Here is a 20,014-nt window from a genome sequence, read left to right as displayed (position 1 = left end):
TGAGTCTGGCTAGGGGTTTATCTGTGTTGTTTATTTTCTCAAAGAACCAGCTCTTTGTTTCATTGATTCTTTCTATTGTTTTATTCTTCTCAATTTGATTTATTTCTGCTTTAATCTTTATTATGTCCCTCCTTCTACTGGCTTTGGGCTTCATTTGTTCTTCTTTTTCTAGTTTCATTAATTGTGAGTTTAGACTGCTTATATGGGATTGTTCTTCCTTCCTGAGGTAGGCCTGTATTGCAATATATTTCACTCTTAGCACGGCCTTTGCTGTGTCCCACAGATTTTTGCAGTGTTGAATTATTGTTGTCATTTTTCTCCATATATTGCTTGATCTCTGTTTTTATTTGGTCATTGATCCATTGATTATTTAGGAGCATGTTTTTAAGCCTCCATGTGTTTGTGGGCTTTTTCATTTTCTTTGTGTAATTTTTTTCGAGTGTGGTCTGAGAAGTGGGTTGGTATAATTTCAATCTTCTCAAATTCACTGAGGCTCTTTTTGTGGCCTAGTATATGATCTATTCTTGAAAATGTTCCATGTGCACTTGAGAAGAATGTGTATCCTGTTGCTTTTGGATGGAGTGTTCTGTAGATGTCTGTTAGGTCCATCTGTTCTAATACATTGTTCAGTGCCTCTGTCTCTTATTTTCTGTCTGGTTGATCTGTCCTTTGGAGTGAGTGGTGTCTCCTAATATGAATGTATTGCATTCTATTTCCCCCTTTAATTCTGTTAGTATTTGTTTCACATATGTAGGTGATCCTATGTTCGGTGCCTCCGTCTCTTTACTTATTTTCTGTCTGATTGATCTGTCCTTTGTAGTGAGTGGAGTCTCCTAAAATGAATCTATTGCGTTTTATTTCCCCCTTTAATTCTGTTAGTATTTGTTTCACATTTGTAGGTGATCCTATGTTGGATGCATAGATATTTATAATAGTTATAGCCTCTTGTTGGACTGAGCCGTTTATCATTATGTAATGTCCTTCTTTGTCTCTTGTTACTTTCTTTGTTTGGAAGTCTATTTTGTCTGATACAAGTACTGCAACTCCTGCTTTTTTTTCCCTATTAGTTGCATGAAATATCTTTTTCCATCCCTTTACTTTCAGTCTGTGTATGTTTTTGGGTTTGAAGTGAGTCTCTTCTAGGCAACATATAGATGGTCTTTTTTCTTTATCCATTCAGTGACTCTATGTCTTTTGATTGGTGCATTCAGACCATTTACATTTAGGGTGTTTATCGATAGGTATGTTCTTATTGCTATCGCAGGCTTAGGTTCGTGGTTACCAAAGGTTCTAGGGTAATTCCCTTAGAGCAGAGGTTTTTAACTTTCAAAAAGCACAGTGTATAAACATTTCCCTTTGTAGACTATGTTAGATTTATATCTAGAAATTCTTTGTCCAACCCAGGTTCACAAAGATTTTCTCCTTTTTTTTTTCTGAGAGTTTTATAGATTTAGCTTTGCACCTAGGTCTACGATCCATCTTGAATTTTTATATATGATAGTGCATATAGATTCAAGTTACTTTTTGTGCATATGGACATCCCAATTGTTCCAGCACCATTTGTTGAAAAGACTGTCCTTTCTCTGTTTGATTGCCTTTACTCCCTTGTTAAAGATCAGTTACCCATATTTGTGGGTTTGTTTTAAAACTCTGTATTCTCTCTGTACCATTGATCTGTTTATTTTTGCACCAGTACTTTGCTGTTTTGATTATTGGAGCTTTGTAAGTCTTTAAACCTGGTAGTGTTGGCCCTCTAACTTTGTTCTTTTTCAAAGTTGTTTTGGCTATTCTTGCTTCTCTGTAAATTCATCTGAATTTTAGTATCAGCTTGCCAGTCTCCTCAAAAAAGCCTGCTGGGATTTTGCTTGGGATTGCATTGAATCTATAGATCAATGTGGGGAGCATTAATATCTCAGTAATGCCGAGTCTTCAAACCTGTCAACATGGTATATCCTTCTATTTATTTAGGTTGTCCTTAATTTCCCTCAGCAGTGTTTTGCAGTGTTCAGTTTCCACATTGTTTGTCAGATATAAGTAATTCACATTTTTTGATGTTCCTTTAAATAATAATTAAAATTTTTCTATTTCTAATTACTCATGGGAGGGTATAAAAATACAGTGTTGTCTATGAATAATGGCTGTTAATATTGGAGAACTTGACTACCAGATTTCAAGACTTAACTATAGTGGTAGTCATAAATATTGCCTCAATGAAAAGACGTATAGATCAATGGAATAGAATATAGTTCGGAATAGACCCACTCATATAGTCAATTGATGTTTGCAAAGGCACAAAAGTAATTCACTTGCAAAAGAACAGTCTTTTCAATAATGCTGCTGGAATAAACTGAATATCGTATAAATAAGTAAGAGTGAATCTTGATCTCTATCTAATATACAAAAATTAATTCAAAATGGGTTATAGACTACATGTAAAAGCTAAAACTATGTAAAAGAAAACAAAATATTTTGACTTTGGGATAGGTGAAGATTTTCTAGATAGGAACACAAAAAACTTCTAATCACTGAAGAAAAAATTAATATATTGGGCTTTATCAAGTTTAAAAACTCATTAAGGAAATAAAAAGACAAAGCAGAGAGGGAGAAAATATTCTCAAAATGTGTATCTAACAATGGATTTGTATCCAGAATTTATATAGAACTCTGTACCTAGTAATGAGGTTAAAAAAAACAATAAAGTAAAAGGTTTGAATGGATACTTCACAAAAGATGCTCAACATTATTAGTCAGCAGGGAAATACTTATTAAAACCGCAAGGGGATATCACCTTGCATCCTCTAGAATGGCTAACATTAAAAGGTTAACAATTCCAAGTATGGGAATGAATCTGAGAATGAGAATCAACTGGCACTTTCATGCATTGCCAGTGGGATTATAAAACAGTATAACCACCATGGGAAACATTTTGGCAGCTGCTTTATAAATTTAAACATATAATTACTATGTGACCCAGCAATTCCACATTGCTAGCCAAGCAAAATAAAAACATCTGTCCACAAGAAGATAAATGTTCATAGAAGCTTTATTCATTATAGCCCAAAAACTAAATACAACCCAAACGTCTAACATTCAAATGGATAAACAAATTATGGTATATCCATACAATGAAATAACTCATCCATAAAAGGAATGTCTTAATAATAAACTCAGTAACATGGGTGAATCTCACAAAATATGCCAAAGCCTGAAACAAAGGAATGTATGCTAATGAATTTATAATAGGCAAAACTAATCTGTAGTCATAGTTATCAGATTTGGGGTTGCCTAAGGCTGAGTGAGGTGGGAGATTGATTGCTAGTGGGCTTGAAGGGACTTTCTTATGTGGTAAAAATATTCTATATCTTGATTAGGGAGATAGTTAACATGGATATATACATTTGTCAAATCTCATTGAACCATACATCCCATATGTGTTCATTTTATCATATATAAATTATGCTTTAACATAGTTGATTTTTAAAAAATCAGTTTTAAGTGGATTGTAGAGCTAAATGTGGAATATCAAATAATAACCTCCTTAAAGATAACATGGAATAATTTCTTAAACAGGATATTAAAAGCACTAGTGTTAAATTGCATTAAAACCTGGAACTTCTTGTCTTCAAAAAACATTTCTAAGAAAGTGAAAAATGCAAGCTTCTATGTGAAAGGCCAAAAAATATAATGCATATTCACACACACACATATAAATACATTTGTATGTATATGTATTTTTTTTCTTAAAATTGCTTTATATGCAAAAAATATAACTCCTACAAATTACTAGGGAAGAAAATCCAAATATCTAAAGAAAAAAGGGCAATGATGTGAGTAGGCATGTCATAAAAGAGGATTTTGAAGTAGTCAACACACATATGAAAAGCTGCTCTATATCTGTAGGATACTGGAACTGTTAAGTCATTTTTTATGTTGCTGCTAGGCCTGAAGACCTGTCTTACCTAGCTTAGCTTCTCTGGCCCTCAGTGGCCTACACCTCTGTTTATCCTCGTCCGTCGCAGTTATCTGGTTTATGGGATTGGGAGAGATTTTAGGTTTAGACTTTTTTTGGCCAAGCAAATGAATCTTGTTTTTTGATTATATGTATTATCTTAGTTTTTATGGTTTCATATTGCTCAAAAATTAAGCCATGAAGTGTTTGTTTAGCAAGAGTCAAGTAAAAGAAGACTTACTTAAAAATTAAGAGGGCTTTATATCCAATAAGAAAAATAGTCTCAACGCTGCCATATGATGTTTGTTCTAACAAACTACTGAGTAACAGATGCTTTTAAGTCTATAGTTGCCCAGAACTGTTCTGTCACGGTGTGCTTTGTATTTTTAGCTGAGGGAAGAAAAGTTACAAGAGGAGAAAACCTCTGAAGAACAAATCCACAAACTGTTACCAGAGGATACAGAAACAGCAAAAAGGAAAATGGATGAACAGAAAAAAAGAGATGAGCCATTAGTACTGAAAACAAATCTGGAACGTGTAAGTAGATCATCTTTTTGATGGACATCTGCCTCAAAATCAGCAATCAGCCCAGGAGACGTGGATCAAAAAAACCTACGTTGGTGAGCTATGAGTTCAGTGATGTCATTGACTGTGCAGCTTAAGAGTAGTGAAATTAGCATCTAGAGGAGAGCTGGAGAAAATAATTTGTGAATGGGACAATGACATTTGTGTGGAAAGATTAAGGAACAGTTGGGGGAGAAGTTAGTGAGAGCACAAACCTAGTATAGACTACTACTGTGCTAAGTTTTGTATGTATATTATCATTTTGACTTATGTGTTGTTATTTGACATTTGAGTGTTACAGCTGTTACATCCTCAGCTAGATTTCCTTAAAGCTTGCATTTTACTTCTCTTTATTATGTATAATGCCCTAAGCATCACAGTGCTAGATAAAAGGTAGGTCCTCAATATTAGATTACATACTTACTTACTTTAAACTTAAACTTACTAACTGGGCCAAATCTTGCCTAAATTTTTCTATTAATTATTTACCAAAGAAATTACTGGAAAAGTTTGTGAGTGGTATATTTAACTTACATAGGAAAGCACTTTTGGAGGGTCTACTCTTTACATTCAAATGAATAATTTCAATTGAGTTTTTTTCTTTAGTAAGTCATATAGGATTAGATATTTTCTATTGCTTGCTGTATATACCTCATATATCTTTAAAGTCATATCTTTTAAAACATTTTGTGATTCAGCCTTGTTAATATTTTTTAGTATCTTTCTAGTTAGCCAAAATTAATAAAGCTTTGCCATATAAAAAGGGACAACATAGCATAATAGAGAAATAACATCTCTGGGCCCGAAGTGTACCTCTTAAAGAGGTCCCAGCATTTAACAGACTTTACAACTTTGGCCAAGTTATTTAATTTCTGTGTGCTTTTGGTTTACTCTTTGCAAAGGTATTTTTATGAACTCCAAAAATTGAAATTGTTTTAACTTTCTTGGATCAGTATTATTTGCTGACTATTAACATGAATGTAGACTTGATTCCAGTTATAATAATAATAATTGTTATTTCTTATTGATATAACCATTTGCATTTTACAGTTTCTAAAAGACTCAGTTTAACAAACATGAAATGCTTTTGTCCTCTTAATGCTCTGGTCGTTGGGAACTACAAAAGGAAAAAGACTGCTACTGGCAAGGATACAATTTAACTAGGAAGGCAGAATAAAATATATGACAGTCTTGTGCCTATATTAGTCTTCTGACTAATAGCCCCAGCTGTGGTTGGTGGTCTCTAAAGACTCCAACTATGCCTCTTCACCCCAACAGGACTGTCCATTAGGACCTTTTGGTAAAACAACCCAGAGGGACCTTTCTTAGTACAAACCAGTGTGACACAGAGAACATACCCTGCACTGTGGTCCTTTGATACAAAGAACCTGCTGGTTTTGGCCTTGTCAGATTCAGGTTTACTCCAGGAAATGATCTTGCATATTGATTCCTGTGAATACTAGGAAATTAGTCTATTTTTTTCTTTGGCCATCTTTGAAATAGAAATCAATTGCATCAACCTAATTTTAATCTTAAAAGAAATCAGGAAGTTCTTTTTATTGGTAATAGCCAGTTTCATAAAATTTTCTATGCGAAAACACATTCTTTCTGTTTGCTTTTATATTTTTGAGGATTTTTGAATGGCTTTAATTTTGCTTTAAATATGTCTTACGAGTTTTTGTGTTGAACAAATAATTTCATTTACTTTAGCCAAAGCTGTGTTCAAATTGGGACTGAAGAGAAGCTCAAGTGGTCTCAGTGGAAAGCCAGCTAAAGGATTATATTTTATAGAGAGAGTATTATGATTAGAGCTGGACTGATTACTTCACTCTCCTGCCCCCAGAACTGCAGCAACTCCCCATTTCCTGTGGAATTAAATGAGAACTCTTCACCCCAACATTCAGTTCCTTGGTGTTATCCTAGCTTGTCTTTCCATCCTTGCTTACATCCCAAAACTCTTAAGGAACAGAGCTATTTACTTTCCTCCAAATATGTACTCTGTGCTTTCCCTCCTCAGAGTCTTTGCTCTTACATTTTCATTTCATTGAAATGCTACCCAGCTTACCTGATAAAAGACTATTTTCCTCTCTTCATGTCCAGTCCAAAAGCTGTCACCTTCCTGGAACCTATAGGGATTCCTTACTTGTTTCTCCCTCCCTTCATCTACTCTCTCCCCTCCCAATTTCCTCCCCCTCCCTTTAAAATTTTTATAGGACTTTTAAAATTCTCCCTTACATTACAGTATTTGTGTGTTTCTGTTTCTCTACTTGATTTATAAGTTTGTTGAGTATAGGAAGTATGTCTTAACCTATTTTAAAATCTATAGTACCTTGCATATCTCAAGTGTTTGATGTATGTTTATCAAATTGAATTCAGATGGAGGGAGGAAAGTGCTTATTCTAGAAGCAGAGATTATCATTTGTTGTTATTTGTTCAGAATGGAAATAAAATGGGCATGATGTTTATTATGATTTGCCGTGGTACAGTTGATACCAATAATAATGTGAATTGTTGGAAAACAATTTGGTATAACAGTTATAGTCACACCAAAGATTATAAAGCAGAAAGTGAAAAATTGCTTGTCATCCCACATCCTAGAGATAACCCCTATAAACATTTTGGTAAATATTCTCCCAGACTTCTTTTCTAAGTGCATATAAAGAAACTTCAAATATAAATGGAGAGACTCTAAAATAAAATGGAGGTTAATGAATGAGTATCAACAAGATAGAAAAGGCTGACTTGGTGAGTATTTGAAAACCCTTGCACAGAAAGTGACATTTAAGATGCCTCTGAAAGGCTAATGAGTATTTATAGGTAAAGAATGTGGAAGGAGAGTTTTAGATAAAGGGAATAGCATGTACGAAAGAATAGAGATTTTGAGACTGTGATGGTAATGTGGAGAGTAGAAAGTAGTTTTGCTGTGCTAGAGCTTGAGGAGTTCCCTGTGTGGGACCTGGTGGGAGAAAAACCATGAAAGAAGGTTGGGTCTAGTATGTGAAGGTTATTGTATCATGCTGAGGGGTTTGGACTTTATCCTGAAGTCACCAACAGTTAAGCAGGGGAGTGATATGCTTGCAACTGTGTGCTTGATAGTATGGAAGGGACTGGAGGAAAGAAAGGCTGGAGTGAGAGCAAGACCAGTAAATAGATTACTGCAGTAGTCCAGGCAGAAGATACTGAGAGTCTAAGGAAAGGCGTTGACAATGAGTATACATGGAAGAGTTAGATCTGAGAGACATTTTAGGAGTAGAATGGAATAGAGTGGAAATAGCATGGAGGCAGTTTGGAGACAGACACTTTGGAATTAAGTACTAGTTGCTTCTTATTAAGTCTGCAGTCCACAGCAGATTAACTACTCTGAGTCTCAGTTTGCCATCTGTAAAAAAACAGGTAAGAATCTCTTCTTGGGTGGAATAGGTAAAAGGGATAAAAGGGCACAAAATCTCAATTATGGCAGAAGTTGGCCATGGGGATGAAATACAGCATAGGAAATATAGTCGATAATATTGCAGTATCTTTCTATGTGGACAGATGGTAGCAACTCTTACTGGGGTGAGCATTTAGTAATATGGATAACTGTCAAATCACAGTTATAGTCCTGAAACCATTATAATACTGTATATCAACTGAACTTCAATAAAAAAGAAAAAAAGACATACTATACAAATTATGGAAGAATTATCCAATATTAAAAACAAATCCCTTTTAATGAAGTTAAAAGAATAAATGAAATAAAATATTTAGAAGTGTTGGGGTACTCAAAACCCCTATACAATGTTATTATGACTTCAAAGAAAGGGAAAGGAAAGAGTCATAGATGACATTGAGGCTTCTAGCTGGGTTGGTAGTGGGGATTAGAGTATTTTGGATATATTATGTTGGAGCTACATTTGGGATATCCAGATTGTGATCTCCAGGAAGCAGTTAAAAACAGATCGGAGCTCAGAGAGAAGTGACATATAATAGAGAAATTTGAAATGATAGCTATAAGAGATTCCATGGGAAACCCAAATGGACAGTGTTGTCTCCCTTGCTTCCTGCTAGTGTCCTGCACGTCTCTCAGATTCAGAGAATGAAGAACCTTCCCGAGGCAAGATGACCCAGACACACCGCTCAGCGTTTGTTTCCAAGAACAACTCCTACTCCTTAGCCTTCCTGGCAGGGTAAGAGACTGATACTGGATTCAGTCAGCATTCTTTCATTTTAGGGTGTGAGAAGCACTGGAGGATTAAAAGTATTTGTTGTAGCAACTTTGGGGGAGGTGGGAGTAGGAAAAACAAGTGGGGACTTGTTTTCAAATATGGATGAGGGACAAGTGGATGACCTGCAAGTATATATTACCTATTTCTATATCCTCAGGGTAGGATTATTCTAATTGCTTTGCTTCAAAGTGTGAATTTTCTATCCTGCAAGGAAGTAACAAAGGTTTTTCAGTTGACAATATCCATCAATTCTCTCTGTAGACTTTTTTCTCTTAGTAGGAAGTGAGACCAGAGTTGATATTCAGTGTCTAGAATTAAAATATATCTTGATGGGTTTCAAGATGGCAAACTGAAAAGTTTTTTAAGACCCTGATCAAGGAATCTCTTGATCCTTTAGACTTTGCAGGCCTGGGGAGGAAAGGAGGTTGGAATTGGATGGATGTTGGATGATAGAAGAATAATGAAAGGCTAGATGGAAGGAAGGAAGGGAGAAAGGGAGGGAGGGAGGAAGGGAGAATAGAAAAGAAAGGAAGGGAAGAAGAAATGGAGGAAGGGAGGTGGGAAATAATCATTTATTCAGTAGACATTTTGTGAGCAGCTACTGTGTGCTATGCTCTCTTTCTTAATGTAAAGACAATCTTTATCTCATTTTGTTGCCTTTTTTTGTTTAAATCTGTCATTGCTAACCCTTATTTCTAGGGTTCCTCTCAGCACTATGGAGTAGATCTCTGCTGCCTGTATAGACATACACTCAAACCCTTTTTATTTTAGGATTTTAATTGCTAGTCCCTAGTAAATGTGACCAAAAAAGCTACCAAGTTTAAGAATGTTATGATGTATGTACTATTGTGATGCCTGATGTAGTTTTTATATCTGAATCCTTGCTGTATGTGTTCTTTCGGAGCAGTCTGGTTTTCCTGTTATTTCTATAAGTAAAATGCACTAAACCTCCCCTTCTCTTAAATACTTCCCCTTCTGTAGGTAATGGTAGCTCCTTTTTCTAGGAAGGCTCTTTGCTGGAATATTTATTCACTCATTTGACGTTTATTGAATGGACACTGTGTTTTAGCCACTTAGGCTGGATTGATGTAATCAGGGTCCAAAAAGTAAGATGTAATCCAGTGTCTTTCCATTTATGATAAAGATGAAATTCTTGCTTTTGCATATGAGCTTGAACTATAGATGCCCACTAAAGTTAAAAAATTTAAGGAGACTGATTTAAGATGGTGGCGTGAGAGGTGAGACAGAGAACTCCTCCCAAAACCACATATAGTACAAAAATATAGTTAATACAACTAACCCTAAAACAGCAACAGGAAAGAAGGCTGCACCAGACTTCATACAGACCTCACGAACAGAGCAGACCTCACGAAACAGGGTAACGTACCAAAGCCTTGATCTGGCGGCTCACTGGCAGGAGGAAGAGAAACAGAGCAGGGAGAGGGTGGAAGCCTAGAACTGCCAAACACCAGCCCTGGAGGCCTACTGTGGAACACAAACCTACATTGTGTGGTGCTCTGGAAGTCGGTGAGGTTGGGGAGCTGGGACAGGTGGAGTGCTTGAGAAACTGAGATTCCGGCCGTTTGTGGAGGATGGGATCCATGTCCGGCTGCTCTGGGACAAAAGAAAAGCAGGCGATCTGAGAGGCTTCCTAGCAGCTAGAGGGCTGCTGAAGGGGCGGGGTTTGCACAGAGCTTGTTGCGTGGGAGAAGGGATAGGTGAACAAGGTTGTCTGGGTGTGCTCTGCCCAGCAGGTTAGGAACTTTGAAGAGCTTCAGGTGCTCCATCCCCCTGGCTGCGTACTCAGCTCTGAGGCCCCCCCACTGTGGCACGCAGCCTGCTGTGCCTCCCTCCTGGCCTGCCGGCACCAGCTCACAAACTGGCAGTCACTGCACTGGCATCAGGCCAGCCAGAGGGTGGCCCTGCCTACAACAGCTAGAGATGCAAAGCACAGAGGCTTACACCTGTGTGCTCGGCCCACTGGCTCTGATACTGGAGACAGGCACTGCAGCTGGGAATCAGTAAACAGCTCTTTCCTCCCCGCAGGCACCAGCGCCGGTACCCTATGACCCCCAACCTTACTCTAGGGGCTGAGCAGCTCCAGAGAGTAGAGCTTCTGGACACTAGAGGGTGCCACACAGAAAAATGAAATGTCAAAAGAACCTGGTTCAGACCAAAATCTCACAAACCCCAGAAAAAGGGCCAAATGAAACTGAACTCACCAATCTTCCTGAAAGAGAGTTCAAAATAAAAATCATAAACATGCTCGTGGAGGTACAGAAAAATGAACTCAGGAACAAATTCAAGATGGAGATTCAATCATTAAGAAATTCTATATCTGAAATGAAACATACAGTGGAGAGATTTAAAAGGCGATTATATGTAGTAGAAGAGATGATAAAAGGGATAGAAATTAGAGAAGAGGAATGCAAAGAAGCTGAGGCACAGAGAGAAAAAAGGATCTGTAAGAGTAAAAGAATATTGAGAGAACTGTGTGACCAATCCAAATGGAACAATATTAACATTATAGGGGTACCAGAAGACGAAGAAGAAGAAGAGAGGTAAATGCTGAAAACTTCCCCAATCTGGGGAAGGAGATAGTCTCTCAGGCCATGGAGGTGCACAGATCTCCCAACACAAGGGACCCAAGGAAGACAACACCAAGACATATAATAACTAAAATGGCAAAGATAAAGGATAAAGACAGACTTTTAAAAGCAGCTAGAGAGAGAGAAAAGGTCACATACCCATCAGGCTATTATCAGATTTCTCAGCAGAAACCTTACAGACCAGAAGGGAGTGGCATCATATATTTAATGCAATGAAGCAGAGGGGCCTCGAAGCAAGAACACTCTACCCAACAAGGTTATCATTTAAATTTGAAGGAGGAATTAAACAATTTTAAGGTAAGCAAAAGCTGAGAGAATTTACCTCCCACAAACCACCTCTACAGTGCATTTTGGAGGGACTGCTATAGATGGAAGTGTTCCTAAGGATAAATAGCTGTCACCAGGGGAAATAAAACCAAAGCAAAGTAGAATAATTAATTACTAAGCATACACAAAATCAAATCCACTACCCCCAAAGTCAATCAAGGGATAGACAAAGAGTACAGAATATGATACCTAACATATAAAGAATGTAGGAGGAAGAAAAAGGAGGGAAAAAAAATAGAACCTTTAGGTTGTGTTTGTAATAGCATACCAAGTGAGTTAAATTAGACTGTTAGATAGTAAGGGAATTACCCTTGAACCTTTGCTAACCAGGAATCTAAAGCTGCGATGACAATAAGTACATACCTATTGATAATTACCCTAAATGTAAATGGTCTGAATGCACCAATCAAAAGACACCAGTCAAAAGACAAAGAGTCACTAAATGGATAAAAAACAAGATGCATCTATATGCTGCCTACAAGAGACTCACCTCAAACCCAAAGACATACAGAGACTGAAAGTGAAGGGATGGAAAAAGGTATTTCATGCAACTAATAGGGAGAAAAAAGCAGGAGTTGCAGTACTTGTATCAGACAAAATGGACTTCCAAACAAAGAAAGTAACAAGAGACAAAGAAGGACATTATGTAATGATAAAGGGGTCAGTCCAACAAGGGGTTATAACTATTATAAATATTTATGCAACCAACACAGGATCTCCTACATATGTGAAACAAATACTAACAGAATTAAAGGGGGAAATAGAATGCAGTGCATTCGTTTTAGGAGATTTCAACACACCACTAACTCCAAAGGACAGAGCAACCAGACAGAAAATAAGTAAGGACACAGAGTCACTGAACAACACATTAGGACAGATGGGCCTAACAGATATTTACAGAACACTCCACCCAAAAGCAGCAGGATACACATTCCTCTCAAGCACATATGAAACGTTTTCAAGAATAGATCATATATACTAGCCACAAAAAGAGCCTCAGTAAATTAAAAAATACTGAAATTGTACACCAGTTTCTCAGACCACAAAGGTATGAAACTAGAAATAAATTATTCAAAGAAAACAAAAAAGCTCACAAACATATGGAGGCTTCACAACATGTTCCTAAATAACCAATGGATCAATGACCAAATAAAAACAGAGATCAAGCAATATATGAGACAAATGACAGTAATTCAGCACCACAAAATCTGTGGGACACTGTGAAGGCGGTGGTAAGAGGAAAGTATGTTGCAATACAGGTTTACATCAGGAAAGAAGAATAATCCCAAATGAACAATCTAAACTCCCAATTAATGAAACTAGAAAAACAGGAAAAAATGAGGCCCCGAATCAGTAGAAGGCAGGATATAATAAAGATTAGAGTAGAAATAAATGAAATCAAGAGGAATAAAACAATAGAATCAATAAAACCAGGAACTGGTTCTTTGAGAAAACAAATGAAATAGATAAGCCCCAGCCAGACTTATCAAGAAGAAAAAAGAGTCCACACAGTTAAACAGAATCAGAAATGAGAAAGGAATAATACCTGTGTTCTCCACAGAAATACAAAGAATGACTAGAGAATACTATGAAAAATTATATGCTAACAAATTGGATAACCTAGAAGAAATGGACAACTTTTTGAAAAACACAACCTTCCAAGACTGACCCAGGAAGAAACAGAAAATCTGAATAGACCAATTACCTGTAATAAAATTGATTGGTAATCAAAAAACTACCTAAGAACAAAACCCATGGACCAGATGGCTTCACCACTGAATTTTATCAAACATTTAGTGAAGACCTAACACCAATCTTCCTCAAAGTGTCCCAAAAAGTAGAAGAGGGAATACCCAAACTCATTCTACAAGGTCAGCATCACTCTAATACCAAAACGAGGCAAAGACACTAAAAAAAGAAAACTACAGACCAATATCCCTGATGAGCATAGATGCAAAAATACTAAAAAAAATGCCAAATTGAATTCAAAAATACATCAAAAAGATCATCCATCATAATCAGGTAGGAATTATTCCAGGGATGAAAGGTTGGTGCAACATTCGAAAACCCATCAACATTATCCACCACATCAACAAAAAGGAGGACAAAAACCACATGATCATCTCCATAAACGCTGAAAAAGCATTTGACAAAATTCAACATCTATTCATGATAAAAACTCTCAACAAATGGGTATAGAGGAAAAGTACCTCAACATAATAAAGGCTGTATATGACAAATCCACAGCCAACATCACACCTAACAATGAGAAGCTGAAAGCTTTCCCTTTAAGATCAGGAACAAGACAAGGTTACCCACTCTCCCCACTTTTATTCAATATAATTCTGGAGGTCTAGTCATGGCAATCAGACAACACAAGTAAAAGCTATCCAGATTGGTAAGGAAGAAGATAAATGGTCACTGTTTGCAGATGACATGATAATTGTATATAGAAAACCCTAAAGAATCCACCCTAAAACTACTAGAACTAATATCTGAATTCAGCAAACTTGCAGTATATAAAATTAATACACAGAATTCTGTTGCATTCCTATATACTAATGAAGAACTAGCAGAAGGAGAAATCAGGAAAACAATTCCATTCACAATTGCATCAGACAAATAAAATACCTAGGGCTAAACCTAACCAAGAAAGTGAAAGACTTATACATTGAAAAGTACAAGACACTCATGAGAGAAATTAAAGAAGATACCAATGAATGGAAATAAATCCCATGCTCATGGATAAGAAGAATTAATATTGTCAAAATGGCCATTCTGCCCAAAGTAATCTACAGATTCAGTGCAAATCCTATCAAAATACCAATGGCATTCTTCAACAAACTAGAGCAAATAATTCTAAAATTTCTATGGAACCACAAAAGACCCTGAATAGCCAAAGCAATCCTGAGAAGGAAGAATAAAGCAGGGGATTATGCTCCCTGCCTTCAACCTTTATTACAAAGCACTGTAATGAAGACAGTTTGGTACTGGCACAAGAACAGACCCATAGACCAGTGGAACAGAATAGAGAGCCCCGATATAAACCCAAGCATATATGGTCAATTAATATATGATAAAGGAGTCATAGATATTCAATGGGGAAATGACAGCCTCTTCAACAACTGGTGAGGGCAAAATTGGACAGCTACATGCAAGAGAATGAAACTGGATTATTGTCTAACTCCATACACAAAAGTAAACTCAAAATGGATCAAAGACCTGAATGTAATTCATGAAACTGTAAAACTCTTAGAAGAAAACATAGGCAAAATCTCTTGAATATAAACATAAGCAACTTTTTCCTGGATGCATCTCCTCGGGGAAGGGAAACAAAAGCAAAAATGAACAAATGGGACTACGTTAAAGTAAAAAGCTTCCACACAGCAAAAGACACCATCCATAGAACAAAAAAGCATCCTACAGTATGGGAGAATATATTTGTAAGTGACATATCCGACTAGGAGTTAACATCCAAAATATATAAAGAGCTTACACGCCTCAACACCCAAAAAGCAAATAACCCTATTACAAAATGGGTGGGATACCTAGGAATAAACCTAACAAAGGAAGTGAAGGACCTATACTCTGAAAAGCACAAAGCACTCATGAGAGAAATTAAAGAAGATACCAATAAATGGAAACACATCCCATGCTCATGGATAGGAAGAATTAATATTGTCAAAATGTCCATCCTGCCTAAAGCAATCTACAGATTCAATGCAATCCCTATCAAAATACCAACAGTATTCTTCCATCAACTAGAGGAAACAGTTCTAAAATGCATATGGAAACACAAAAGACCCCAAATAGCCAAAGCAATCCTGAGAAGGAAGAATATAGCTGGGGGATTACCCTCCCCAACTTCAAGCTCTCCTAGCAAGCCACAGTAATCAAGACAATTTGGTACTGGCACAAGAACAGACCCATAGACCAATGGAACAGACTAGAGAACCCAGATATAAACCCAAGCATATATAGTCAATTAATATATGATAAAGGAGCTATGGACATACAATGGAGAAATGACACCTCTTCAACAACTGGTATTGGCAAAACTGGACAACTCCCTGCAAGAGAATTAAACTGGATTATTGTCTATCCCCATACACAAAAGTAAACTCAAAATGGATCAAAGACTTGAATGTAAATCATGAAACCATAAAACTCTTAGAAGACAACATAGGCAAAAGTCTCCTGAATATAAACATGAGCAACTTTTTTTTCTGAATGCATCTCCTCAAGCAAGGGAAACAAAAGCAAAAATGAATACATTGGACTACATCAAACTAAAAAGCTCTGTACAGTGAAGAACACCATCAACAGAACAAAAAGGCATCCTACAGTATGGGAGAATATATTTGTAAATGACATATCCGACAAGGGGTTAACATCCAAAAGATATAAAGAACTCACATGCCTCAACACCTAAAAAGCAAATAACCCGATTAAAAACTGGGCAGAGGATAGGAACAGAGAATTCTCCAAAGAAGAAATTCAGATGGCCAACAGGAAAATGAAAAAATGCTCCTCATCACTAATCATCAGGGAAATGCAAATAAAAACCAGAGTGAGATATCACCTCACACCAATTAGGATGGTCAGTATCGAAAAGACTAAGAACAGCAAATGCTTGTTAGGATGTGGAGAAAGTGGAACCCTCCTACACTGCTGGTGGGAATATAAGCTAGTTCGACCATTGTGGAAACCAATATGGAGGTTCCTCAAAAAACTAAAAATGGAAATATAATTTGACCCCGCAATTCCATTCCTAGGGATTTATCCAAAGAATGAAATTTCTCAGATTCAAAAGACATATGCACCCCTATGTTTATATTTACAATAGCCAAGATATGGAAGCAACCTAAGTGTCTGTCAGTAGATGAATGGATAAAGAAGAGGTGGTACATATACACAGTGTAATACTGTTCAGCCATAAGAAAGAAACAAATCCTACCATTTGCAACAACATGGATGGAACTGGAGGATATTATGCTCAGTGAATAAGCCAGGCAGAGAAAGACAAATACCAAATGATTTCCCTCATTTGTGGAGCAAAACTGAAGGAACAATACAGTACCAGACTCACAGACTCCAAGAAGGGACTAGCACTTGCCAAGGAGAAGTGGCGGGGGGTGGGGGGAGAGTGGGTGGGGAGGGAGGGAGAAGGGGATTGAGGGGTATTATGATTGGCACACATCATGTTGGGGGGATCATGGGGAAGACAGTGTAGCTCAGAGAAGGCAAACAGTGACTCTGTGGCATCTTACTATACTGTTGGGCAGTGACTGCAATGGGGTATGGGGGGACATGATAACATGGGTTAATGTAGTAACCAATTTTTTTTCATGTGAAACCTTCATAAGAGTGTATATCAACAATACCTTAATTTTTAAAAAAGGGAAAAAATAGGTGGATATGAGCAGACACTTCTCCAAAGAAGAAATTCAGATGGCAAACAGACACATGAAAAGATGCTCCACATCACTAGTTATCAGGGAAATGCAAATTAAAACCACAATGAGATATCATCTCACACCAATTAAGTTGACCAACATTGAAAAGACTAGGAACACCAAAGCTGGAGAGGATGTGGAGAAAGGGGAACCCTTCTATGCTGCTGGTGGGAATGTAAATTAGTTCGACTATTGTGGAAGGCAGTATGGAGGTTCCTCATAAAACTAAAAATAGAAATACCATTTGATCCAGGAATTACACTCCTAGGAATTTACCCTAAGAGAATAAGACAGATTCAAAGAGATATATGCACCCCTGTGTTTATTGCAGCACTATATACAATAGTGAAGATATGGAAGCAACCTAAGTGTCCAGCAGTAGATGAGTGGATAAAGAAGAGGCGGTACATATACAGAATGGAATATTATTCAGCCATAAGAAGAAAACAAATACTACCATTTGCAATAGCATGGATGGAATTGGAGGATATTTTGCTCAGGGAAATAAGCCAGGTGGAGAAAGACAAGTACCAAATGATTTCCCTAATTTGTGGAGTGTAACAATGAAGCAAAACTGGAGGAACAAAACAGCAGGAGACTCACAGACTCCAAGAAGGGACTAGCGGCTATCAAAGGGTAGTGGTGGGGGAGCATGAGTGGGGAGGGCGGGTGAAGGGGATTGAGGGGTATTATGATTACTACACGTGGTGTAGAGGAGGGCATAGAGAAGACAGTGTAGCACAGAGAAGACAAGTAGTGACTGTGGTGTCTTACTACACTGATGGACAGTGACTTCAGTGGGATATGCAGGGGTACTTGGTAATATGGGTGAATGTAGTAACCACAGTAATTTTCATGTAAAACCTTCATAAGAATGTATATCAATGATACCTTATGAAAAATAAAAATAAACATACATATTAATATAAAAAATGTATGATGTTTACTTATGTGTTGTTGGAAATGTTCTAAAATCAATTGTGGTGATGGTTAAATAACTCTGAATATACTAAAAACCATTAAGTTGCACATAAAAAAAAAGTAAGAATTCTAGTGTACACATGGCAGATAACCAAATCATAAATATACAGGGGAAGGATTATATATATATCTCACCTATTTCTGGGTGCTTGGCAGCTATAACTAGTCCCCTAAAGAAGCTGCTGATTTCATTCAAGTATGTGTTGGTGGGGTAGGGGAGACACACACACCCAGGGTAGAGTTTGGGAGCATGTCTATATCTTTTTTGTGGGACTCAGCTATGCCAGACCTGAGAGTTTGATTAAGAAATAAATATGGTGTGGGTATGTGAGAGACAGAGAGTGATGAGTGAGCAGTTGAGAACACAAGCTGTCTAATGTTTTGTATCATTTATTACCATTTGAAAGCCTGTTAAGCAGTGTTTTATAAGCATTAAATCTTCTAGCTTTCCAGCTGCATGTTTATACTGGCTGCCCCTCCTTTTCTTTGTAAGTCAGCCTTACTGTGGTTATGGGTATTTTTAGCTTAACTAGACATCCCAGAAATCATCTAGTCTCTTGGCAATGGAAAGTTTAAGCCAGTTGCCTTTCAGACAATACTGGTTTATGATTTCATTATGTATCTGGAAGAGACAGCTTCCCTTGATGTGCTGGGTCTTTTATATGGCAGAGTAGAGTAGAATGTAAGTTCAGTATGCTGTGGTATAAAGAGCACAGGCCTTAGTATCACAGAGATACAGGTTTGAATTGTGGCTTCAGCTATATGACCTTAGAAAGACCACTTCACTCAGTTCTTAGTAAATGGAGGATGATGGCACTTATCTCCTAGAGTTTCTGTATGGATTAGGTGAGATACATTTATTTAAAAGCCTTAGCAACAGTGCCTGACAGATTATTATGCAAATAAATGTTGAAGCTTTCCTTTCCTTTCCTTAAGGAGGAGGAAGGTATTTCTCTACATATCTTTATTCATTTATAAGAAATTTATTGACTATATCCACTATATGCCAGGCACTCTGTAAGGGTTGGGAATATAGAAATGGATGTGGACAAAGGTGGGAGTAGTCACCTCCCCTATTTTTTTTTTAGCAATTATTTTCTTTGAGCTCTTTGAATCTCAAGAACATTGTCAAGTTAACTGCTGTTGACTATTCTCAATGAACATTTTGAAGCCTCCTAACCTGACCAAATATTACAATAATAAGATATGTATATTATATTATGTTTATGGTTTAAACATTTTCACATTCATGATTTTTGTGACTTTTCATGTGATAACAGTAAAATAAAGGCGGGGGGATAGGAACATAGGAACCAAGTTTTTGTATGCTATTGAAATTTTGTTGGTATTAATTTGAAATAGATTGTTGTAAATTACATTATGAATTGTAATCCCCAGGGCAACCACTAAGAAAATAACTAAAACATATAGTTACAGAAATAAGGGAATAAAAATGGTACACACTAGGAAATATCTAACAAAAAAGAAGGCATTATATAAAATAGAGAAATTAAGGAACAAAAAATATATAGAGTATGTAGAAAACGAATAGCAAAATGGCAGAACTAAGTCCTTCCTTATCAGTAATTACATTAAATGTAAATAAATTAAACTCCAATTAAAAGGAAGAGATTGGCAGAATGGGTTTTTAAAATACCCAAATAGATGGTGGGACTCACTTTAGTGACAAAGACAGAAATAGGTTGAAAGTGAAAGGCTTCAAAAATATATTCCATGCAAACAGTGACCAACAGAGAGTTGGAATAGCTATACTAATATCAGACAATATAGACTTTAGGACAAAAATGATTATAAGAGAAAGAGAGGTTTTGTATAACGATAAAAGTGTCCATCCATTAAGAAGATATAACACCTGTAAACATATACATCTAATAATGAATCCACAAAATACCTGAAGCAAAA

The 20,014-nt window shown here is 36.8% G+C and overlaps 1 protein-coding gene across 1 annotated transcript in view; it reads left to right on the top strand.

The window, feature by feature from the left end:
- RNF169 (ring finger protein 169) overlaps positions 1–20,014 on the top strand; it is a 95,591-nt gene that overhangs the window by 56,435 nt on the left and 19,142 nt on the right. Inside the window, exons 3-4 of the mRNA XM_037026247.2 lie at positions 4,340–4,486; positions 8,561–8,679. Of these exons, the coding sequence (XP_036882142.2) occupies positions 4,340–4,486; positions 8,561–8,679 (266 nt within the window). The remainder of the gene's footprint in view (positions 1–4,339; positions 4,487–8,560; positions 8,680–20,014) is intronic.

The sequence above is a fragment of the Manis javanica genome, chromosome 11 (genome assembly GCF_040802235.1).
Source record: "Manis javanica isolate MJ-LG chromosome 11, MJ_LKY, whole genome shotgun sequence".
In the NCBI taxonomy this organism is placed as follows: domain Eukaryota; kingdom Metazoa; phylum Chordata; class Mammalia; order Pholidota; family Manidae; genus Manis; species Manis javanica.
The sequence above is the reverse complement of the archived record's forward strand: the minus strand, read 5'-3'. Positions and strand labels throughout refer to the sequence as shown.